At 44.3% G+C, this 26570-nt stretch overlaps 1 protein-coding gene across 1 annotated transcript in view; it reads right to left on the bottom strand.

The window, feature by feature from the left end:
* Window positions 1–26570, bottom strand: part of GSE1 (Gse1 coiled-coil protein) — a 589073-nt gene that overhangs the window by 390547 nt on the left and 171956 nt on the right. The window contains exon 2 of the mRNA XM_082270436.1: window positions 17511–17655. Within this exon, the coding sequence (XP_082126562.1) occupies window positions 17511–17655 (145 nt within the window). The remainder of the gene's footprint in view (window positions 1–17510; window positions 17656–26570) is intronic.

Raw genomic sequence — 26570 nt, 5'->3', positions numbered from 1 at the left:
GACTGACAGTATATATCACAGGAGACTGACAGTATATATCACAGGAGACTGAAAGTATAGATCACAGGAGACTGACAGTAGAGATCACAGGAGACTGACAGTATAGATCACAGGAGACTGACAGTATATATCACAGGAGACTGAAAGTATAGATCACAGGAGACTGAAAGTATAGATCACAGGAGACTGACAGTAGATATCACAGGAGACTGGCAGTAGAGATCACAGGAGACTGACAGTAGATATCACAGGAGACTGACAGTATAGATCACAGGAGACTGACAGTATATATCACAGGAGACTGAAAGTATAGATCACAGGAGACTGACAGTAGATATCACAGGAGACTGGCAGTAGAGATCACAGGAGACTGACAGTATAGATCACAGGAGACTGGCAGTAGAGATCACAGGAGACTGACAATACAGATCACAGGAGACTGACAGTGCAGATCACAGGAGACTGACAGTACAGGAGACTGACAATACAGATCACAGGAGACTGACAATACAGATCACAGGAGAATGACAATACAGATCACAGGAGACTGACAGTAGAGATCACAGGAGACTGACAGTAGAGATCACAGGAGACTGACAGTAGAGATCACAGGAGACTGACAGTGCAGATCACAGGAGACTGACAATACAGATCACAGGAGACTGACAGTACAGATCACAGGAGACTGACAGTACAGATCACAGGAGACTGACAGTAGAGATCACAGGAGACTGACAGTAGAGATCACAGGAGACTGACAGTGCAGATCACAGGAGACTGACAATACAGATCACAGGAGACTGACAGTACAGATCACAGGAGACTGACAGTACAGATCACAGGAGACTGACAGTAGAGATCACAGGAGACTGACAGTAGAGATCACAGGAGACTGAAAGTATAGATCACAGGAGACTGGCAGTAGAGATCACAGGAGACTGACAGTGCAGATCACAGGAGACTGACAATACAGATCACAGGAGACTGACAGTAGAGATCACAGGAGACTGACAGTATATATCACAGGAGACTGACAGTACAGATCACAGGAGACTGACATATATCACAGGAGACTGGCAGTAGAGATCACAGGAGACTGACAGTGCAGATCACAGGAGACTGACAATACAGATCACAGGAGACTGACAATACAGATCACAGGAGACTGACAGTAGAGATCACAGGCGACTGACAGTAGAGATCACAGGAGACTGACAGTAGAGATCACAGGAGACTGACAGTATATATCACAGGAGACTGACAGTATATATCACAGGAGACTGAAAGTATAGATCACAGGAGACTGACAGTAGAGATCACAGGAGACTGACAGTATAGATCACAGGAGACTGACAGTATATATCACAGGAGACTGAAAGTATAGATCACAGGAGACTGACAGTAGATATCACAGGAGACTGGCAGTAGAGATCACAGGAGACTGACAGTATAGATCACAGGAGACTGACAGTAGATATCACAGGAGACTGACAGTATAGATCACAGGAGACTGACAGTATATATCACAGGAGACTGAAAGTATAGATCACAGGAGACTGACAGTAGATATCACAGGAGACTGGCAGTAGAGATCACAGGAGACTGACAGTATAGATCACAGGAGACTGGCAGTAGAGATCACAGGAGACTGACAATACAGATCACAGGAGACTGACAGCATAGATCACAGGAGACTGACAATACAGATCACAGGAGACTGACAATACAGATCACAGGAGACTGACAGTGCAGATCACAGGAGACTGACAGTACAGGAGACTGACAATACAGATCACAGGAGACTGACAATACAGATCACAGGAGAATGACAATACAGATCACAGGAGACTGACAGTACAGATCACAGGAGACTGACAGTACAGATCACAGGAGACTGACAGTAGAGATCACAGGAGACTGACAGTAGAGATCACAGGAGACTGACAGTGCAGATCACAGGAGACTGACAATACAGATCACAGGAGACTGACAGTACAGATCACAGGAGACTGACAGTACAGATCACAGGAGACTGACAGTAGAGATCACAGGAGACTGACAGTAGAGATCACAGGAGACTGAAAGTATAGATCACAGGAGACTGGCAGTAGAGATCACAGGAGACTGACAGTGCAGATCACAGGAGACTGACAATGCAGATCACAGGAGACTGACAATACAGATCACAGGAGACTGACAGTAGAGATCACAGGAGACTGACAGTATATATCACAGGAGACTGACAGTACAGATCACAGGAGACTGACATATATCACAGGAGACTGGCAGTAGAGATCACAGGAGACTGACAGTGCAGATCACAGGAGACTGACAGTATATATCACAGGAGACTGACAGTATATATCACAGGAGACTGAAAGTATAGATCACAGGAGACTGACAGTAGAGATCACAGGAGACTGACAGTATAGATCACAGGAGACTGACAGTATAGATCACAGGAGACTGACAGTAGAGATCACAGGAGACTGACAGTAGAGATCACAGGAGACTGAAAGTATAGATCACAGGAGACTGAAAGTATAGATCACAGGAGACTGACAGTAGATATCACAGGAGACTGGCAGTAGAGATCACAGGAGACTGACAGTAGATATCACAGGAGACTGACAGTATAGATCACAGGAGACTGACAGTATATATCACAGGAGACTGAAAGTATAGATCACAGGAGACTGACAGTAGATATCACAGGAGACTGGCAGTAGAGATCACAGGAGACTGACAGTATAGATCACAGGAGACTGGCAGTAGAGATCACAGGAGACTGACAATACAGATCACAGGAGACTGACAATACAGGAGACTGACAATACAGATCACAGGAGACTGACAATACAGATCACAGGAGACTGACAGTAGAGATCACAGGCGACTGACAGTAGAGATCACAGGAGACTGACAGTAGAGATCACAGGAGACTGACAGTGCAGATCACAGGAGACTGACAGTACAGGAGACTGACAATACAGATCACAGGAGACTGACAATACAGATCACAGGAGAATGACAATACAGATCACAGGAGACTGACAGTACAGATCACAGGAGACTGACAGTAGAGATCACAGGAGACTGACAGTAGAGATCACAGGAGACTGACAGTAGAGATCACAGGAGACTGACAGTGCAGATCACAGGAGACTGACAATACAGATCACAGGAGACTGACAGTACAGATCACAGGAGACTGACAGTACAGATCACAGGAGACTGACAGTAGAGATCACAGGAGACTGACAGTAGAGATCACAGGAGACTGACAGTGCAGATCACAGGAGACTGACAATACAGATCACAGGAGACTGACAGTACAGATCACAGGAGACTGACAGTACAGATCACAGGAGACTGACAGTAGAGATCACAGGAGACTGACAGTAGAGATCACAGGAGACTGAAAGTATAGATCACAGGAGACTGGCAGTAGAGATCACAGGAGACTGACAGTGCAGATCACAGGAGACTGACAATACAGATCACAGGAGACTGACAGTAGAGATCACAGGAGACTGACAGTATATATCACAGGAGACTGACAGTACAGATCACAGGAGACTGACATATATCACAGGAGACTGGCAGTAGAGATCACAGGAGACTGACAGTGCAGATCACAGGAGACTGACAATACAGATCACAGGAGACTGACAATACAGATCACAGGAGACTGACAGTAGAGATCACAGGCGACTGACAGTAGAGATCACAGGAGACTGACAGTAGAGATCACAGGAGACTGACAGTATATATCACAGGAGACTGACAGTATATATCACAGGAGACTGAAAGTATAGATCACAGGAGACTGACAGTAGAGATCACAGGAGACTGACAGTATAGATCACAGGAGACTGACAGTATATATCACAGGAGACTGAAAGTATAGATCACAGGAGACTGACAGTAGATATCACAGGAGACTGGCAGTAGAGATCACAGGAGACTGACAGTATAGATCACAGGAGACTGACAGTAGATATCACAGGAGACTGACAGTATAGATCACAGGAGACTGACAGTATATATCACAGGAGACTGAAAGTATAGATCACAGGAGACTGACAGTAGATATCACAGGAGACTGGCAGTAGAGATCACAGGAGACTGACAGTATAGATCACAGGAGACTGGCAGTAGAGATCACAGGAGACTGACAATACAGATCACAGGAGACTGACAGCATAGATCACAGGAGACTGACAATACAGATCACAGGAGACTGACAATACAGATCACAGGAGACTGACAGTGCAGATCACAGGAGACTGACAGTACAGGAGACTGACAATACAGATCACAGGAGACTGACAATACAGATCACAGGAGAATGACAATACAGATCACAGGAGACTGACAGTACAGATCACAGGAGACTGACAGTACAGATCACAGGAGACTGACAGTAGAGATCACAGGAGACTGACAGTAGAGATCACAGGAGACTGACAGTGCAGATCACAGGAGACTGACAATACAGATCACAGGAGACTGACAGTACAGATCACAGGAGACTGACAGTACAGATCACAGGAGACTGACAGTAGAGATCACAGGAGACTGACAGTAGAGATCACAGGAGACTGAAAGTATAGATCACAGGAGACTGACAGTAGAGATCACAGGAGACTGACAGTGCAGATCACAGGAGACTGACAATGCAGATCACAGGAGACTGACAATACAGATCACAGGAGACTGACAGTAGAGATCACAGGAGACTGACAGTATATATCACAGGAGACTGACAGTACAGATCACAGGAGACTGACATATATCACAGGAGACTGGCAGTAGAGATCACAGGAGACTGACAGTGCAGATCACAGGAGACTGACAGTATATATCACAGGAGACTGACAGTATATATCACAGGAGACTGAAAGTATAGATCACAGGAGACTGACAGTAGAGATCACAGGAGACTGACAGTATAGATCACAGGAGACTGACAGTATATATCACAGGAGACTGAAAGTATAGATCACAGGAGACTGAAAGTATAGATCACAGGAGACTGACAGTAGATATCACAGGAGACTGGCAGTAGAGATCACAGGAGACTGACAGTAGATATCACAGGAGACTGACAGTATAGATCACAGGAGACTGACAGTATATATCACAGGAGACTGAAAGTATAGATCACAGGAGACTGACAGTAGATATCACAGGAGACTGGCAGTAGAGATCACAGGAGACTGACAGTATAGATCACAGGAGACTGGCAGTAGAGATCACAGGAGACTGACAATACAGATCACAGGAGACTGACAGCATAGATCACAGGAGACTGACAATACAGATCACAGGAGACTGACAGTGCAGATCACAGGAGACTGACAGTACAGGAGACTGACAATACAGATCACAGGAGACTGACAATACAGATCACAGGAGAATGACAATACAGATCACAGGAGACTGACAGTACAGATCACAGGAGACTGACAGTAGAGATCACAGGAGACTGACAGTAGAGATCACAGGAGACTGACAGTGCAGATCACAGGAGACTGACAATACAGATCACAGGAGACTGACAGTACAGATCACAGGAGACTGACAGTACAGATCACAGGAGACTGACAGTAGAGATCACAGGAGACTGACAGTAGAGATCACAGGAGACTGAAAGTATAGATCACAGGAGACTGGCAGTAGAGATCACAGGAGACTGACAGTGCAGATCACAGGAGACTGACAATACAGATCACAGGAGACTGACAGTAGAGATCACAGGAGACTGACAGTATATATCACAGGAGACTGACAGTACAGATCACAGGAGACTGACATATATCACAGGAGACTGGCAGTAGAGATCACAGGAGACTGACAGTGCAGATCACAGGAGACTGACAATACAGATCACAGGAGACTGACAATACAGATCACAGGAGACTGACAGTAGAGATCACAGGCGACTGACAGTAGAGATCACAGGAGACTGACAGTAGAGATCACAGGAGACTGACAGTATAGATCACAGGAGACTGAAAGTACAGATCACAGGAGACTGACATATATCACAGGAGACTGGCAGTAGAGATCACAGGAGACTGACAGTGCAGATCACAGGAGACTGACAGTGCAGATCACAGGAGACTGACAGTGCAGATCACAGGAGACTGACAGTACAGATCACAGGAGACTGACAGTACAGATCACAGGAGACTGACAGTATAGATCACAGGAGACTGACAGTAGAGAGACACTCAATGGTCATCCAAAACAGACAGTGGAGATTACAGAAGGACTGACAGTGGTGATCACTAAGAGACTGACAGTAGAGAGGAGATCACTGGGGTACTGACAGTAGAGAGGAGATCATTGGGGTACTGACAGTTGAGAGAAGATCACTGGGGTACTGACAGTTGAGAGAAGATCACTGGGGTACTGACAGTTGAGAGAAGATCACTGGGGTACTGACAGTAGAGAGGCAATCATTGGGGTACTGACAGTAGAGAGGCAATCATTGGGGTACTGACAGTAGAGAGGCGATCCCTGGGGTACTGACAGTTGGGAGAAGATCACTGGGGTACTGACAGTGGAGATCACAGAGAGATTGTCATTGGAGGAGGGGGGGTCAGGTGATGGGTAATATCTGGGGACATGGGGTAATAGATGGACAGTGTGATGAACGGCCCAGGGACAGTCACTGAGACCTTCCTATCACATATGCAGTTTGGCACAGCATTGAACACACTTTAATCTCCTTCCTGACAGCTGATATCACATGCAAACTTTTCAAACTTTTCTCCCCTTCTAAGCCCCTCCCAACGCCACCCCACCACCCCGCCCACCTGTCCCCTCCCTTCTTGACAGACTCACCTAAGTGGTTAGTTGGCCACCCCCTGCGGTATCCCTCCATTGGGTGGATGGCTGGTCGGGGGATCCGTTATCGGGCACAGCGAACGCCAGCAGCTCCTCTGGCTGTGCCCACACAGAGAGCGCTCCCCCTCCCCCTCCTCTTCCAGGACCGGATTCCCTCTTCGAGCCACTTCCTGACCGCCTGTCTGCCTGGCGCTGCTCCTACATCTAATTTATTGGCTGCAAATTAGGAGTCTTTTTCTCTTGGCCGAGCCAGCAAAGGAGGGAAGGGGGCGGCTGACAGCCGAGAGAAGGGATGCTGTCCGTGGCGTGTCACTGGCCTGACCATGCCAGCCTCTGCCATCAATCCCCAGCCACCCGCATGGAAACTAGCATATTATGTAAATAGTCCCACCAGGGGCGTAACTACAGGGGTCGCAATTGCAACCGGGCCCCATGCTCCAGGGGGTCTGTGCGGCTCCCCTGTACACCTGGATAGGAGGGGCGGCGGGGGCAGCATGTAGAGAAATCACTGTCCTCCTTTTTCCTCCTGTAGCTGCAGGAGGAAAATGGAGGAGATTGGTTCCTCTGTATGCTACCCCCGCCACTCCTCCTATCCAGTTCACTTGTGTTCTGCTGTCTCTGGGCCCCTGTGTGCTCTCCTGGTCCCCCCCCCCCCACTGTGCTCCCTTACCTCTCCTGCCGGCTTCTGCAGGGGATGTGTCACAATAGAGAACCAGGAAGGGGTCGGTAAATATGTAACTTACCAGCTCCTTCCTTTTCTGAATGGACAGAGTCATAGTCAGTGACATTGTAAAAAAATTAAATAAAATTATAAAAAATAATACAATTAAAATACCAAAAAATAAAAACTACTGACACCAGTGGGTGAACTTCCAGGATCACAAAGGTCACACTTGCAACCAGGCCATGGCATTCCACCACTGTGGGGAGGCCCCCAAGATGGCAGGAAGAGGGCCCACTGCAGAACTTGTCAAAGGGTCCCGCTGCGGGACCTTAATAAAGGGCCCCACAACCAGAGTAAAGGGCCCCAGGATCAGTGGGAAGAGCCCCAGGCTTGAAGCGAAGCGCCCCGGCCAGGGGTCCGGGGGGCCCTTTATGGTTTCTTGCACCGAGGCCCTGAAGGTTCCAGGTCCCACCCACCCAACTTCCATCATAAAGAATCATCAATCCCACAAAACGCTAAAAAGTCGGTGTCACTGCAGCCAGCGGCTCACCATGATCCCGCCCAGCCTCCGCCATTGACCGATAACTACAGGTGCAGGCATACTGCTAAAGAAGAACCCCACGAGTCCTTAATGTCCAGGGGCAGACTGGCAACTTTCGGTCCAGGGGGCAAGTACAAACCAGAGGCCCATGGTGCAGCAACTCGGCCCCACTCCCACTCTCCCTCTTCCCGGCCTCCTCCTGACCCCCATTCCTGGCTGAAGCTCCTCTCCAGGTACTCTCTACTCACCGGCCGAATCTGGGTTCCCGACCTGGCCAGTGGGAAGCAGTTGGGGGAGCTGGGACAGCTCGGTCGGGCTGCCTGGGGGAGGAAAATCGGAACTGGCCTCTGCTCAGACACAGCTTACACCAGGCCTGCGCTCTGTCCTTGTCTTCATCTCGTACTCAGTAGGTCAGCAGTGGGGACTTTTTACTTCTCATCACCAGGAATCCTTTAGGCATGTCTGTGGTAGAAGCAGTGCAGCCTTTTTACAGGGCATCAGAGCAGCCTGGGGGGCAATAGCCCCCCTGCTCCCTTGCCCAGACCCCCCCCCCCCCGCTAATGTCCCAAGCGATGCATCTGACTTGTATAGGCCAACCCCAACCAAATGCAGTTATATTTCCAAAACCACCTGCAGATATATACAGTAATGCTGGGTCTGAAAAAAAAATAATGCACACGCTGTTCTGGACTTGTTCTAATGCTTTAAAAGCCCCATGGGGCTGTCCTAAAGCAATGCATTGCTAGAAAGGGTCTGAATGAGGATACTATGGTCTGTGTCTTGCAGCCCCAGTGACAACTGCCTCAGTGTTTACCTGTCCTGTTTTCACAGAGACAGGAAGTGAGGTAAGATTGTCCCCAGTGGTGTCACCAGCAGCAATATTTACCACTCCGGGTCTATACAACTCTGGAAAAGTTTTGGCTGGAGGTGTAAAAAAACAGACTACAGAAATGGCAGCCCAGAGCAGGCTCGCTAATCCTATTGACTAATCAGGCTGCATCTTTTATTTGCGTAAAATTTGATTGGTCACTGTTCCGCTTTTATCCACTTGAGCTCCCTTTCTGGCACTTTTGCTTACAGAGAATCAATTGGTGGTTGTTGCAATTTTTTATGTCACATGTCACATGGTATTCGCGCAGCGGTTTTTCAAACACTTTTTTTGAATTTTAATGCAAAATAACATAATATATAACCCAATTGTCTTGTAAAATATAAAAGATGTCACGCCGAGTAAATAGACACCAAACATGTCACGCTTCAAAATTGCGCACGTCCGTTCAACAGTGACAAACATCGTAAATCCTGCTATTCATAGGCGATGCTTTAAAAGCCTTTACAGGTTAGCACTTTATATTTACAGAGGAGGCCTAGTGCTAGAATTACTGCCAATGATCTGACATGTGTGGGATGGTTGCTGTTAGCGTGTGCGGGGGACAGACGCATGCGCTCACCTTTGCGTGCGAGCATGGGGGGATGGGTACACTTTTTTTTTTTATTACATTTTTTTTAATTAAATTATTAAATAATATTTTTTTTTTTATTTTTACACTGTTGCTTTATATATATTCAGTTGACCTCTGAAGACGTCATACGCTCTGACGAAACGCGCGTCAGGTGGAACGCACGCCGTCAGCGCGGAAGTCATGTGGAACGCAATCCGGTAGCTACCGCTCTCCACGCTACAGACATCACAATAGCGGGCACGGAGATAGCGTGTTTTTATCTTTGTTTGATCATTAACTCCAATAAAAACCTTTTAAACAGTACTGCGCCATTTGGAGCCTTATGTTTTTTTCCCTAACCGGACTTGGAGGACCTATCTGCTCATGAAGGGGATTTCGGTCTAAGGGGAACACAGCCCAGCAGTTACCACTCCTTTGACCTGGAGGGTCATAAAGCGCTATTGGTCTCTCTGTCGTAAGGCAATTGAGACCCACCATATCTGGTGAGTTTACACCTTATCCTTTCCTGAAGCCATTCCCTATGATTGGATTTCTTGGACCATTGGAGGATCCAACACTGAGCACTTGCACTTTTTCCTGCACTCAAGTGGATTATCTGTCACTAAGTCACCTATGAACTTTTTTGGACTTCACTTGGCACAATTATACACTTTTATGACACCATTGTTATTTAATAATATATTTATTACTGCGTGTTTACTTTAAGGGTTTAGTTTTTATGTAATTTATGATATTAGCTCTAGAACTACATTTTATATTCTTATATGACCCTGATCCTACCAGCAAGCGCTATAAAATCCCATTTACTTTGGGTTTTTTTTTTTTACTCAGTTCCTTTTTATTCTATAGCAGCTGCTATTTTATTAATACTTATGTATTAGTGTTTATATCTGCTTAATTAGGCACTCCTAGGCGTGTAGAATATATTCATTTGAATATATATATACTTTTATCATCCCGGTATAACCACTCTCCGATCAGTTGGTCAAATGGGTCTCCTGGTTGGACGGGAGAGCCAGAGAAAGCCGCAGAAGGCAGGAACGTCCCCTCCAGCTGGTTGTAAACCAGCTCCCGCTGGTTGTAAAAGCGATCCAGCGGCTACTTAGCTGCTGGATTGCTTTTACAAGAGAGCCAACCGCTGGCTCTAAAAAAACGGTACCAGAGTCATGGCATTATCCCGGAATAACCACTCTCCGATCAGCTGGTCAATTGGGTCTCCTGGTGGGACGGGAGAGCCCGAGAAAGCAGCAGAAGGCAGGGACGTCCCCTCCCGCTGGTTATAAACCAGCTCCCGCTGGTTGTAAAAGCGATCCAGCGGCTACTTAGCCGCTGGATTGCTTTTACAAGAGAGCCAACCACCGGATCTAAAAAAACGTTAGAGTCATGGCATCATCCTGGTATAACCACTCTCCGATTAGCTGGTCAACTGGGTCTCCTGGTGGGATGAGAGAGCCCAAAAAAGCCACAGAAGGCTGGGACGTCCCTTCCCACTGAGTGTAAAAGCAATCCAGCGGCTACTTAGCCACGGATTGCTTTTACAAGAAAGCCAACCACCGGCTCTAAAAAAACGGTACCAGAGTCATGGCATTATCCCAGTATAACCACTTGAAGTCCAGCAAGGTACGGATATGTCGCTGGTCGGTAAGTGGTTATTCAAGATCTAAGGACCACCACTGGCCTCTCCTCATCCTCAGATAGTCATTAACAGGGAATACCAGGCAAAACAGCGAACTCCTAGAACTAGGATGCGTTTATATAAACAACGGCAGCTTTCATTAGTATATAAAACCATTTATACGTTAGCCTTGTTTGACTGGGAGGGGAGGACGGAGTAGCAGGAGGAGAGGAGGCGCCCCAGGGGATGTTCCGTGTCAGGTGTTAATGAGGCAGCTGCGGCGGAGGAGCCAGCGCCGGCCTCCCTCTCTCACAGGTGACACAAATACACCTTTATCATCTCCCGGCCTCACGCTAAGCAACTGCCAAGAATAGGAACAACAGCTGGCTGCCGGCCAGACCCAGCGTCTCCCCCCCCCTCCTCCCCGACACAGGAAAACAAGCTCACCTGCCTCGGGAATGGGGAAGGGGGGGGGGGGAGTTCGAGCACCTGTCTTCCAACAAGCGCCGTGCCGCGCCTCGGCTGAGCGTTACACAATCGCCCCACATTCCACTTCACCAGGAAACAACTTTCTTCATGCCGTTCAACTGCAATTTATTCCATCGCCCCCCCCCCCCCCCCGAGGTGTTTCCAGCTCCATCGCTTCCCCAGAACTCAACCGCTAACTATTTATCGTCTTTTCAAAATGGCGATTTAACCATTTGTAATGTTTATAATGTCAGTATTGCCTTTCCTTCCTTTAGGCCCCATTCAAACCTCAGCGTTTTGTACCTCGAAGCTCCAAAACACCGGAGGAGAAAAATAATTCAATTCTTCTCTATGGAGACGGTTCATACGCCAGAAGATCAACAAAGTTCTGGAGCATTTTTTTGTAGCTCGAATCGGGCAGATTTGAGCATTTTGGCACATTTTTATTCCCATAGAAATAAATGGAAATGCATCATACGCAAGTTTTTGTGCGCATTTTGTCACGCGTATTTGCGTGATTTTCTGCTCAAATAAAAAACTGTAAAAAATAAATAAAAATAGTAATAATATATCAATAAATAAATAAATGTAAAAAAAAACAATAGAAATCACAAAAATCATCATAAATAAAAAAATATAAAATAAATGAATAATATGTAATAATAGATAAATAATACTTAACCCCTAACCTTAAAAAAATTATTAATAAATTATTATTCCCATAGAAAAAAATGGAAATGCATTATTAGGTTGTTTTTGCACGCATTTTGTCGCACTTATTTTCTGCTGAAATGAAAAAATGTAAAAAAATAAAATAGTATTATTATATGAAGAAATAAATGTAAAATAAATACAGAAATCACAAAAATCATCATAAATAATAAATAAATAAAATAAATGAATAATATGTAATAATACATAAAAAAATAGTTAACCCCTAACCTTAAAAAAAATATTATTAAATTATTATTCCCATAGAAATAAATGGAAATGCATCAGTTGCAAATTTTTGTGCGCATTTTTTCGCGCGTATTTGCACGATTTTCTGTAACAAAATAAAATAGTAATGATATATGAATAAATAAATGTAAAATAAATACAGAAATCACAAAAAAATCATAAATATTTAATAAATAAATTGAATAATATGTAATAATACATAAATAATAGCAATAAATAATTAACCCATAACCTTAAAAAAATTATTATTATTATTAATAATAAAAAAATAATAATACATAAACACCTAACTCCCCCCCCCCCCCCCAAAAAAAAAAAAATACTATTACTAGAATAATAATGTATTTATTTATTTATTTTGTGTTAGGGTTAGAGTGTTTAGCTATTTATTATTATTATTTTAAGGGTTTAAGTTAGGGGTTAATTAATTATTTATTTATTATTACTTAGTACTCATTTATTGAATGCATTTATTATTAGTAATGATTGTTTTTATTTGTGTATTTTTTTTACATTTATTTATTAATTTATTATTATTATTATTATTAGTAGTAGTAGTAGTAGTAGTAGTATTAACACCCAAAAAAAAAAAAAAAATAATTAATATATAACCCTAACCCCTAGTCCTAACCCCAACCTCAACTCCTAATCCTAACCCTAACCTAGCCTTAACTCTAACCCCTTATCCTTACAAAAAAAAAAAAAATGATAATAAATTAATAATAATAATAAAAAAAGAAATAAAAGCTGATGGAAAAGCTAAAAAAAGCTGAAATGCCTAGCAACAAATGATGCAACAGATGATAGTTTTCTCTATTGGCTATAAAAAAAAAGGCAAAGCTCAAAAACACTGTATAAAAATGCGCAAGTCGCACATAAAAAACGTGCCAAAATAGCGCATAAAGACACGCAAAAAAAAAAAAACAGTCAAAGACGCTACGCTCAGGTGTGAATGCAGCCTAAGAGCGCATTTACACTTGTGCGTTGTGGCAATGGCTACTTAAACACGTGTGTAAACACGAGTCGTCACGCATGGCAACACACCTGGTCTTGGTGTGGTGCCCTTCATTGCAGCGCACCACAATGCATGAACCGTGTGCTGCGGCGTGCTGCATTGTTAAAAAGAAAGTCATGCACATTTTTTCATCTATTAAGATGCGTTGTCCGCCTATTCATAATGAATGAATGGATGTTGAGATTTGCCACAATGCATGTTAAATTATGCGCATTATATTTGCAACGGAATGCCTAATAGTGAATGGCCCCCCCACACACACCAGCTGATACCAATGGACTTGACCTCAAAGAATCTCACCCCATCCTCTGTGATGGTGACGTTGTGCCTTGAATGGTATGGCCCGTGTGCTTTAACCTTTTCGCTGCCAGAGCCATTTTTGCGTTTTTGTTGCGCACATGTTTAAAAAATTTTTCTAGCCCTACAGATCATGTAAACCCCCCAAACATGATATATTTTCTGAAAGCAGACACCCTAGAGAATAAAATAGCGGTAGCTCCAATTTTTTCTGTCACATGATATAACCGCAAGGTCTAGGAAATTAAACATTTTTGTACAAAACACACTAGTGAATTTTAGGGCAAACAAACACAATAAACTACCCACATTTTTGGTATAATATTAAAGATGAGCTTGCGCCGAGTAAATAGATACCCAACATGCCAAACCTTTAATTTGTGTGCGCCCGTGCAATGGTAACAAACGTCAGTACCCTATATTTTCTATAAGCGATGCTTCAAAAGCTCCCTATAGGTATCAGTTTAGTGTTACGGAGGAGTTAGTGTGCTAGAATTATTGCTCTCACTCCAGTGTGCGCGGCGATATGCAACATGTGTAACGCAATCAACGCTTTGATGCGTAAGCAGCCCTGATGCATGCGTTTACGTTCGTATGTGCCTATATGTGGAGGTGGGAGAGCCTCAAAATGTTTGGAGGGGGGGGATTTTATGTGCTTGGGTGTAACTTTACTTAACTTTTTAATGTGATGATTTTTAGGGGACAGGTTCTCTTTAATGAGATATGCAGGGTCTAAAGGACCCCCAATGTCTCCTCTGCACTCCACTGAATGTTTTGCAATGTAGATCGCATTGCAAAACTTTCCTTCCCGGCTGAGCTAGCCGGGGACACCTAGAGGCTGACCCAGAAGTGACTTTACGAACGTCACTTTTTTGGGCCACAGCAAGAAGGGGAGGAGAGTGGATGCGTGGATGCTCTTCTTCTTCCGCCATAGCCACCGTCACCTGCCATCTCACTCCCGGGCCCACAAATGGGCATGCATGAGGAAGGGCGCACGTGCGGGGGGGGGGGATGGGGCGCCGGTACCGGGGGTGTGTGAGAGCAATCGGGCGGCAGGAGTCTACCTGCCAGTTTCACACACTATCGCAGTGGCTGCAGCCACCGGATTGTGTGTTATACCCCCCTCTGTCAGGTCCGTATGGCGTCCGGACCCAGCAGCGATAGGGTTAAAGAGAACCTGTCATCAGACCATTCATTTTAACTACTTCCAGTCCGGACTTTTTCTGGCATTTTTTGTTCATATGAAACAATCAGTATTTTTGGCTAGAAAATTACTTAGAACCCCAAAACATTATATATATATATATATTTTTTTTTTAAAAGCAGAGGCCCTAGAGAATAAATTAGTGGGTTTTGCAATTTTATATATCACACAGTATTTGCGTAGTGGCTTTTCAAACGCAATTTTTTGGGGAAAAAATACACTTTTTTAAAAATTTTAAAACAAAAAAAAGACAATATATACAACTTTTTTTTTTTTTTATTATAAAATTTAAAAGATGAAGTTATGCTGAGTAAATAGATACCGAACATGTCAAGCTTTAAAATTGCAAACGCCCATACAACAGCGATAAACAACGTAAATTTTACTATCCATAGGTGATGCTTTAGAGGTCAGGGTACCTCTTTAGATTTACAGAGAAGGTCTTGTCATAGAATTACTGCCCATGATCTGACATTTGTGGTGATCTCACATGTGTGGGATGATCGCTGTTTTGCGTGCGTGCGGGACCAAAGCACGCGTACTGTTTTGCACGCAAGAATGGGAGGACGGGGGCACTTTGCTTTTTCTTATTATTATTAATTTATTTTATTTTTTTCCCACTGCAGCATAGAGCTGCACGATCCTGGATAAAATGGGAATCACAATTTTTTTTGCTTAGAATAAAGATCACGATTCTCTCAAGCTTCTCAGCGTAATTTAATTTTTTACATTATACAAAAAATTGGGCAAACTTTACTATTTATTTAATTTTTTTTATTAATTTAAGGGTATTTTGTTCCAAAAAACTGCGTTGGAAAGACTTCTACGCAAATACAGTGTGACATAAAAGATTGCAACGATCGCCATTTTATTCTCTAGAGTCTCTGCTAAAAATATATATTCATATATATATATATATATATATATATATATATATATATATATATATGTTTGGGGGTTCCAAGTAATTTTATAGCAAAAAATACTGATTTAACTTGTAAATAACAAGTGTCAGAAAAAAATCTTTAAGAGGTTAAACTACCCTCACTTACAGACGGAAGTTCATTCCTTTGATCTAAAAGAAGTAAATGATACATTGTAAAAATTATCAAAATATATTTTTTATATTACCTCACCATATTTTATTATTATTGGAACTATTTTTTATTGTATCAATATCAATACATCTTTTTATTGTATCAATAATAACACTGGAGCATCTTTTTATTGTATCAATATTATAATTATTATCAACATAGCAGCTTCTAATATTATTATTATTATTCAAATATCTTTTAATAATTATTGAAACAGTTTTGTACATTGGTAATAATATTATTATTATTATTATTATTATTATCATAACAGCTTTTAAAATTATCATCCAGAGTTCCTTTAAAAGAAAAGGTAGAGGGGTGACCTATCATAAATGTTGAAGAGACCCTTTCACCAAAAATTGCCAGTAAAAGAACAGTCAAATAAAGTTGTTTTTATTATTATTATTATTATTATTAATAATAATAATATTATTAACATTATCTCTTCTAATATAATCAAAATATTTTTTTTAATATTATCTCACCATATTTTATTATAATACATTTTTTTGATTGTATCAATATTAATACTGAAACATCTTTTTATGGTATCAACAATAATATTGGAGCATCTTTTTGTTGTATCATTATTATTAACATAGCAGCTTTTTATTATCATTATTATCAAAATATCTTTTAATATTATCACTAATATTAGAAAATCTAATACTGTTAATATTATTATCAATACATTCTTTAATATTTTCAGCAGTGAAATCTGACCTTACAATGACCTTACAAGGGCGGATCAATGGATGAACTTGATCAGGGAATTAATAGCTGAAAAGTAAATAACAGTCGGATTGCTGGGTTACCTACACATGTTATAATCTGACTGCCCAGTTCGCCGCATTGCGTTCACAAGGCGCAAAAACTGAAACGGGGACGGCAATGATAAAATAAGAAGATATATATGATGGATCGATGTATTGCCAGCAGTACAGTTCATGCGCGGTTTTGCTGACTGCAGATGAAAAGTATTTTGCGTGTGGCCCAGACTGTATCTGGGCCACACAGCGGGTGAAAGAAATCGGAGGGTATTCTCATATGATTTCACTAGAAAGGATTTTTTTTTGGCGGTCAGGCAGAAAGCGCGGAAACAGTTAAGCGGTGTCTGGCATCTCCTGTGGGTACGCGGATATGATCTACTGAGCGAAGGATAGATACGCAACCAGCACGGCGTAACAGCATCCAACTGCGACACGTCAAAGAAACTCAGGAATCCCCCACAGGGTACGGTGTCTTACATGATATATCACAAGTCATAAGATTACAGCTGTATACACTATACACAGTATAGAGATCACACAGCGGAGAGCGCCACCTACCTGCCGCACTGGGCTCTGCACGCTCCACATTCGAGAAGCTCTCCGAGCCGGAAGGGGGCTGCTTGACTGCTTTGGGGCTTTGCTCAGGTTCCGCGGGCTGAGGGGCCGTTCCGCCAGGTCCGGCGACACGAGGAGCAGAGCAGGCCTGTAAGAAACAGAAGAGGAACTTGTTAGAGTTTATTCATTGGCGTCACATGTTCAATAATAATAGTCCAAGTGTATCTAGGGCCAAAGCAGGGGCGTAACTACAAAGGTTGCAGGGGTTGCAATTGCAACCGGGCCCCATGCCCCAAGGGGCCTGTGCGGCTCCCCTCTACACCTGGATAGGAGGCGCGGTGGGGGTAGCATGTAGAGAAATCACTGTCCTCCTTTTTTCTCCTGTAGCTGTAGGAGGAAAATGGAGGAGATTGGTTCCCCTGTATGCTGCCCCCGACACACCTATCCAGTTCACTTGTGCTCTGTTGTCTCTGGGCCCCTGTGTGCTCCCCTGCCCCCCCCCCCCAATGTGCTCCCTTCCCTCTCCTGCTGGCTGCTGCAGGGGATGTGTCACAATAGAGAACCAGGGAGGGGTCAGTAAATATGTAATTTACCAGCTCCTTCCTTTTCTGAATGGACAGAGTCATAGTCAGTCACATTGTAAAAAAATAAAATAAAATGATGAAAAATAATACTATTAAAATACCAAAAAATAAAAACTACTGACAACAGTGGGGGAACTTCCAGGATCGCAAAGGTCACACTTGCGACCAGGCCCTGGCATTCCACCACTGTGGGGAGGCCTTAAGATGGCAGGAAAGGGGCCCAATGCAGAACTTGTGAAAGGGTCCCGCTGCGGGACCATAATAAAGGGCCCCGCAATGAGAGTAAAGGGCCCCAGGATCAGTGGGAAGAGCTCCAGGTTTGAAGGGAAGGGCCCTGGCCAGGGGCCCCGGGGGGCCCTTCATGGTTTCTTGCACCGGGCCCTGAAGGTTCTAGTTAAGCCTATGGGCCAAAGCTTGATATTTTCATTTTTGGATAGAATAGGGAAGAATTACAACCCCTGTCAGGGTGTTTTTCTTTTTTGCTGTTTCCCCACTTGGAAAAGTCCCCTTTCTTTCTGTCACCAGAACAGGAATAGAGTGGGAATTTTTCAGTGGGGGTCATTCCACCTCACTTTGTAGGGTTTGCATCCCCACTTTCTGTTGTGTCCCCAAGAAAGGAAATATAGAGGAATCTCCCTAAGGGGACACAGAAAAATAAAAACCCTCCCCTGCTTTATTCAAAATCGTAAAAAAAAGCCTGTTTGTGTGCACTGTACATAACATTGTATTGTCAAGTACATGGTCTACATGAGTCACGGCAGTCCCTAGTTACTAAGGAGCTAAGAATAGCTGGACTGTGAGATGTCTTCCACCTCATGCCTCAGTGATATCACAAGCTGCTGGTAAATCAAGGCTTCGTTCCTTAAAAGTAAAAGTAGAGCCTGTTATTTAATAGATAAATATTTATCAGTGTTTACTATTAGTAACTATATTAGATATAAAGATCAGCCAGTAGAGGGAGCTCTTTGTGGCTTAGTTCAGTTACTCTATCTCCCTTAACAGCTGCTGAAATAAGATACCACCCACACAGGGAGTGCATTGATTTTTAGCTGGTCAGCTGACTCATAGACATCCATTGTGAAAAGGAAAGAGCAACCACTGTGCTGCCCCCCCCCCCCCCCATGTACATACAGAATTACAATGTTGCACAGTAAAGGATCTTTGAAACAATAATACACTCACAAGCTTATTTTCCTCAAGCAGATCTCTTTTTATTTCCAAAAAAATAAAATTCACATTTATTTTATTTAAAAGGCTCTCATCACTGTGACCTTGCCTCCTAAAAATGCTGGTTGCCTGGCTCTTATGCTGTTTCAATGGTTTTAATGCTGTAAAGTGTGCAGATCTGCCTTCACTGGATACATATTTGTCACAGTGACTGAAAATATTGGAGCCAGAGGTTGGACCTGAGCCAGCAGAGCAACCCTGTCTCTTGAGATGCTCTTTGCAAAACAGGTCCAGAAGACAAGATGGCCGACAAAACGCCTCTTGGCGCACCAGGAACACCATTTAATCTAGGTGAACTGACAGGCTGGCCTTCGCTCACAGACAGGCTAATTACGGCCTCAGCATCCAGATTGACTGAATACAGCCTTGGCTCATGGAGTGGATCAATACAATCCAAGCTTACAGACTGGCTGAATACGGCCTCGACTGATAGACTTAGTAAACACGGCCTCAGCTCGCAGACGTACTGTATACGGCCTCTGCTCATAGACTGGCTGAATACAGCCTCGGCTCAAAGACTGGCTGAATACAGCCTCGGCTCAAAGACTGGCTGAATACAGCCTCGGCTCAAAGACTGGCAGAATACAGCCTCGGCTCATAGACTGGCAGAATACAGCCTCGGCTCATAGACTGGCTGAATACAGCCTCGGCTCACAGATGTACTGAATACGGCCTCGGCTCATAGACTGGCTGAATATGGCCTTGGCTCAAAGACGTATTGAATACGGCCTTGGCTAACAGTCTGGCTGAATATGTCCTCAGCTCATAGTCTGGCTGAATACAGCCTCCGCTCACAGTCTGGCTGGATATGGCCTCGGTTCACAGAAGGGTTAAATACAGCCTCGGCTCACAGACTGACTGAATACAGCCATTGGCTCACAGACTTGCTAAATACGGCCTCGGCTCACAGATGGGTTGAATACGGGCTCGGCTCACAGACGTACAGGATATGGCCTTGGCTCACAGACTGGCTGAATACAGCCTCGGCGCACAGATGGGTTAAATATGGCCTCGGCGCACAGATGGGTTGAATACGGCCTCGGCTCACAGATGGGTTGGATACGGCCTCGACTCACAGACGTACAGGATATAGCCTTGGCTCACAGACTGGCTGAATATGGCCTTGGCTCACAGTCTAGCTGGATATGGCCTCGGCTCACAGTCTGGCTGAATACGGCCTTGGCTCACAGACTTGCTAAATACGGCCTCGGCTCACAGATGGGTTGAATACGGCCTCGACTCACAGATGTACAGAATATGGCCTTGGCTCACAGACTGGCTGAATACAGCCTCGGCGCACAGATGGGTTGAATATGGCCTCGGCTCACAGATGGGTTGAATACGGCCTCGGCTCACAGACGGGTTGAATATGGGCTCGACTCACAGACGTACAGAATATGGCCTTGGCTCACAGATGGACTGAATACTGCCTCGGCTCACAAACTGGCTGAATACGGGCTCGACTCACAGACTGACTGAATACGGCCTCGGCTTACAGACGGATTGAATACAGCCTAGGCTCACAGAGGGTTGAATACGGCCTTGACTCACAGTCCTACAGAATACGGCCTAGGCTCACAGATTGACTGAATACGGTCTCGGCTCACAGACGGGTTGAATACAGCCTAGACTCACAGACTGGCTGAATAGAGCCATTGGCTCACAGACTTGCTAAATACGGTATCGGAACACAGACGGGTTGAATACGGCCTCGACTCTCAGATTTACAGAATATGGCCTTGGCTCACAGACGGGTTAAATACGGGTTTGACTCACAGGCGTACAGAATACGGCCTTGGCTCACAGGCGGACTGAATACGGCCTCGGCTCATAAACTGGCTGAATACGGGCTCGACTCACAGACTGACTGAATACGGCCTCGGCTTACAGACGGATTGAATACAGCCTAGGCTCACAGATGGGATGAATACGGCCTTGACTCACAGTCCTACAGAATACGGCCTAGGCTCACAGATTGACTGAATACGGTCTCGGCTCACAGACGGGTTGAATACAGCCTAGACTCACAGACTGGCTGAATAGAGCCATTGGCTCACAGACTTGCTAAATACGGTATCGGAACACAGACGGGTTGAATACGGCCTCGACTCTCAGATTTACAGAATATGGCCTTGGCTCACAGACGGGTTAAATACGGGTTTGACTCACAGGCGTACAGAATACGGCCTTGGCTCACAGGCGGACTGAATACGGCCTCGGCTCATAAACTGGCTGAATACGGGCTCGACTCACAGACTGACTGAATACGGCCTCGGCCTACAGACGGATTGAATACGGCCTCAGCTTACAGATGGATTGAATACGACCTCGGCTCACAGATGTACAGAATACGGCCTTGGCTCACAGACGGGTTAATTACGGCCTCGGCTCAGACTAGCTATGATTTTTAACTTGTTAACACTGATATTGTGCTCTAGTGATTTATGGGACTCTTAATTTTTTTTTAAATATCCATCCCAGAATATCCACCACTGAGTGTGGCTCATCTCCGGCGTGACGCATAGGCTGCGTTCCTGCATCACATGTGCATGTAACAAAGGTCCTGGCATAATCCGATCCAAACTGCACATTACGTCAATCGGCTGTCACAAAACAAATCATGAGATGTACTCCTTGAAAACAGGATCGCCCGCTGTCCCAGCGTCTGCGCAAGAGTTAACAGCGGAAGAGACGGAGCAGCTGTAACCTTTGCTGTTCAGAGAATTACTGGCGGCGTGCGCAGGCTGATCTGAGTATAATTATCCGGCACAGACAACTACGCTCTACGCAGAGCTATGAGGCCTGTGACGCCTCTCTCTCCAAGTCATAAAAAAGTCATATAAACAGCCATAAAATTGCCTCACAAACATATTGCAGACACAAACCCCCAAACATGGCAATACCTCATCCGTATGCACACACCATTACTATTCTGACATCCTTTTCCAGCTGATACTGAGCAGAATATGTCCCAATATACAGCAACAGAACCCTTCTTCAGAAAATGTCCATCTATTTTCATGAAAAGTCATCCTTGAGCTCCAGCTTAGCCTAGACTTTTCCTAGGGTAAGATGATGTCATCAGTCTGCTGCAGGCAGAAGGAAGCATTTCCTTAGTCTCCCAGATGCTCCAAGTGATCAGACTGTTTAATTGTAGGAAGTCACAAGGTGAGAAACTGCCATTTACCTTTCACACAGGTGTTCAGTATCCGTTTTCATTTGTTGGCGGATGAAAAACAGACAACAATTCACTTCTATGGGCAAATGGATGTAAAAGGATGATCATCCGTTTACATCTGTATCCGTTCAGATCAGTTTTTTTAAAAGGAACTGTATACAGACAACAGTCCATTTTTGCATTGGTTTTTAGGAGCTGGCACCCGCCAGTGTCCTCACAGCCAGTGACTCGCCCCCTTTTTTTCTTTAATGCCATGACCCCCCCTAATCCAGGCCCTTCAGGCTGACAGCAGGGATGAATCCGTATCTATACTGATTGGCTACCATGTAGAGCTGCACCAGATTTTGCACTCTCCAGTTTTGGTAAGAGCCGGTTCACACAGGCGCGACCCGACTTGCGGGGGCAACCTGTGAAGTCGCGGTGCGCAGCTCGCACCGCGACCTCGGAGCGGCCGGCACGGACTTCATATCATTGAAGTCAATGCAGGTCGCTCCCGGTCGCCCCAAAAAAGCTCAGGACCCTTTTTCTAAGTCGGAGCAACTTGTGTCGCTCCTATTAGAACGGGTCCTGTGCTACTCTATGGCAGGCGACCCACGGCGACTTGTCAAGCGACCAGGTCGCCTGACAAGTCGCCCCAGTGTAAACGGGTCTAAGTCCCCGTTCACACTAGGGCGACCTGTGAGGCGACCTGGTCGCCTCACAGGTCGCCGCAGGTCGCCTCCCATAGGGAAGCTGCGGACCCGTTCTAATAGGAGCGACACAAGTCGGAGGTCGCGGTGCGAAGTAGCGTCGCTGCAATGTGAACCGGCGCTAAATCAACCCCTATGTATCTTTCTCTCCTTGCAGGACAAGGTAAATAAACAAAAGTGTGTAAAAAAAAACAAAATAAAAGGTTTAAAAAAAATAAAGAAAAAAAAATAGCTTGAGGTTTGATCTAGGTTATTGCCAGGGTCAGTGTTAGGTCAGGGTAAGGGTCAAAGTTCAAGACCAGAGCCAAAGGTCAGGACCAGTATATTCTGGGTAGGATTTTTTTTTTCTTAAAGCATTTTTTAAATTAGTATCAGTGTAAATTAGTGACAGTGGAATTATTTTACTAAAACTGGAGAGTGCAAAATCTGGTGCGGCTCGGCATAGAAACCAATCAGCTTCCAGGGTTTTTTTTTTTTTATCAAAGCTTAATTGAACAAGCTGAAGTTAAAAGCTGATTGGCAGCCATGTACAGCTACACCAGATTTTCCTGTCTCAAGTTTTAGTCACACATATGCAATGACAGACATCACATGTGATTCGGAGCGCACTGCTCTGAAAATCCCATGCAATGTCTGCGCGATGCCAATTCAGCCATACAGATTGTATGGCTGAATTTGCATCGCATTCGGACACAACTCGCACAGGGCGCTTTTTTGGGTCCGCACCAAAATTGAATCGCATGGTGGTTCACACCTATGCGATCCGATTAATGTCCGAACTTACAGTGCGCACTGCGATATGCAAACTGATCTGGGGGTGTTGTTAACTTTGAATTGACACCCAGCAGCGATTCGCATATGGCAATGTGAACTGCTTGTAAGTTTAACGCAATGTGGGAACCCGCAGTGGATTTGCAGGGTCCCTGCATCGCATATATGTGAATCGGGACTTAGGCTCCATTTTCACTAGTGTGACTCCAAAGTCGCACGATTTAGAGTGCGACTTTGATCTGACTTTAAACTCTCTGGATTAAAGTTGCATCAAAGGTCGCATCAAACTAGTGCAAGCACCTTTTCAAAATTGCTGCAACTTTAATTCACATAGATTGGGTCGGGTGCCATTGAAATCAATAGGCTGTGATTTGTCATGTGACTTTATGTGTCCAAAGTCGCATGATAAGTCACACTAGTGGAAACGGAACCTTAGTAAATCAACCTTGGTGTGTTTTAGGAAGGATAAAAAAAAGCAAAATGAGTACCATTGTTTCAAGGCTATACTATAAGTACAACCAACAACTAGCATATTATACGGTATCACTGCAATCGTCAGGAACAGGAGAATCTAATGGGCCATACACACTATACAATTGTCTTTAGATTTTTTCCTTCAGACTTACCAAAACCATATAATATGAGGTCAAACCTAAACACTTTCAATTTGTATGCAATCTGGCAGGCCCTTGCACTACATAGAAAAGGTAAATCTGAAGGAAATCTGACAACAAAAGTTGTATAGTGTGTATCCAGCTTAAGTTGGGTTGCTCTTTAGTAGAAAATGATATTAATAGCAAGAAAAATACAGCTAAAAAAAAAAAATTATTTTTTTACTATTTTGGCCCAGTTCTTCTTTGATAATAGACAACAAATCAGGAGATATCTGTTACCATTTACCAACAAAAGAAAGCCCAATTTGTCATGAAAAAAAAAAGTTATAATCCACCTGGATTTACATAGTAGTTGTGACGATATACAGTATATGGATTTTCTAACGCATGTCAAAGTTGCAAAATTGTGTTCAGGCATTAACATTCGTTTTACTCTTAGTAACTAAGTGGTTAAGGACGTCGGCGGGCAGATGTAAAAAACAGATGTAAACTGAATCCGTTTTTAATTTGAAAAAACATGATGAACAGATGACGCTCCTGTGAAAGTTGCAATGACACACTACTTGGGATGCTACTTATTATGGATACATAAATCTAAAGATAGATCAGCTTTAAAATCGGCATTCTGTGTGAAATCAGCAGGATCCCTAATCACATTATTATCCAGTCCGGACCTTTCTGGCACTTCTTGTTTACATTTACAAATTATTATTTTTTTGCTAGAAAATGACTTAGAACTACTAAACATTATATATATATATATATATATATATATATATATTTTTAGCAGGGGTCCTAGAGAATAAAATGGTGGTCGTTGCAATTTTTATGTCACACGGTATGATAGGTGCTCTGATGTAAGGGGGGCACTGATAGGTGCTCTGATGTAAGGGTCGCATTGATAGGTGCTCTGATGTAAGGGGGGCATTGATAGGTGCTCTGATGTAAGGGGGGCATTGATAGGTGCTCTAAAGTAAGGGGGGCATTGATAGGTGCTCTGATGTAAGGGGGGCATTGATGCGGACCTTGATGTAAGAAGGGCATTGATAGGTGCTCTGAAATAAAGGAGGGATGTAAGAGGGGGGGCATTCTGATGCAAGGCAGGACTCTAATATAAGGCGGGACTCCTAAGACAAAGTCTGATGTAAGGGGGCTCAGATGGAGACCCAAATGTAAGCGGGGCTTTGACTGGGTCTCTAATGTAAGGGGGGCTCTAATGAGGACCCAGATGTAAGAGAGCTGATTGGAACTGTGATATAAGGGAGGATCTAATGGGGACTCTGATGTAAGGGGCTTTGATGGGGACCCTGATGTAAGGGGGGCTCTGATGTATAGGGGCCCTAATGGCGACTCTGATGTAAGGGGGACTGAGATGAAGACTCTGATGTAAGGCAGCCCTAATGGGGACCCTGATGTAAGGGGGGGGGGGGGGTCTAATGTAAGGGGGATTCAGATGGGGACTCTTATGTAAGGGGGATTTAGCTGGGGACTCTGATGTAAGGGTGGCCCTAATGGGGACACTGATATAAGGGGGATCTGATGGGGACTCAGATGTAAGGGGGCTTTGATGGGGACCCTGATGTAAGGGGGGCTCTGATGTAAAGGGGCCCTAATGGGGACTCTGATGTAAGGGGGATTCAGATGAGGACTCTGATGTAAGGTGGCCCTGATGGGGACCCTGATGTAAGGGGGGGGGGTCTAATATAAGGGTGATTCAGATGGGGACTCTGATGTAAGGGGGATTCAGATGGGGAATCTCATGTAAAGGGGATTTAGCTGGGGATTCTGATGTAAGGTTTGCTCTAATGGGGACTCTGATATAAGGGGGGCTCTAATGGGGACTCTGATATAAGGGGGGGCTCTAATGGGAACTCTGATATAAGGGGGGTTCTAATAAGGACTCTGATGAATGGGGGTTCTGTTGGGGGCTCTAATGTAAGGGGGGACTCTGCCTTGTTTTACATGTTAAGTTTTTCCTTTCTTATTAATCATATAATTCT

This window comes from Pelophylax lessonae (genome assembly GCF_965119305.1).
Source record: "Pelophylax lessonae genome assembly, chromosome: 10".
Classification (NCBI taxonomy): domain Eukaryota; kingdom Metazoa; phylum Chordata; class Amphibia; order Anura; family Ranidae; genus Pelophylax; species Pelophylax lessonae.
Note: the sequence above shows the minus strand (reverse complement) of the source record. Positions and strands in the feature narration are given on the sequence as shown.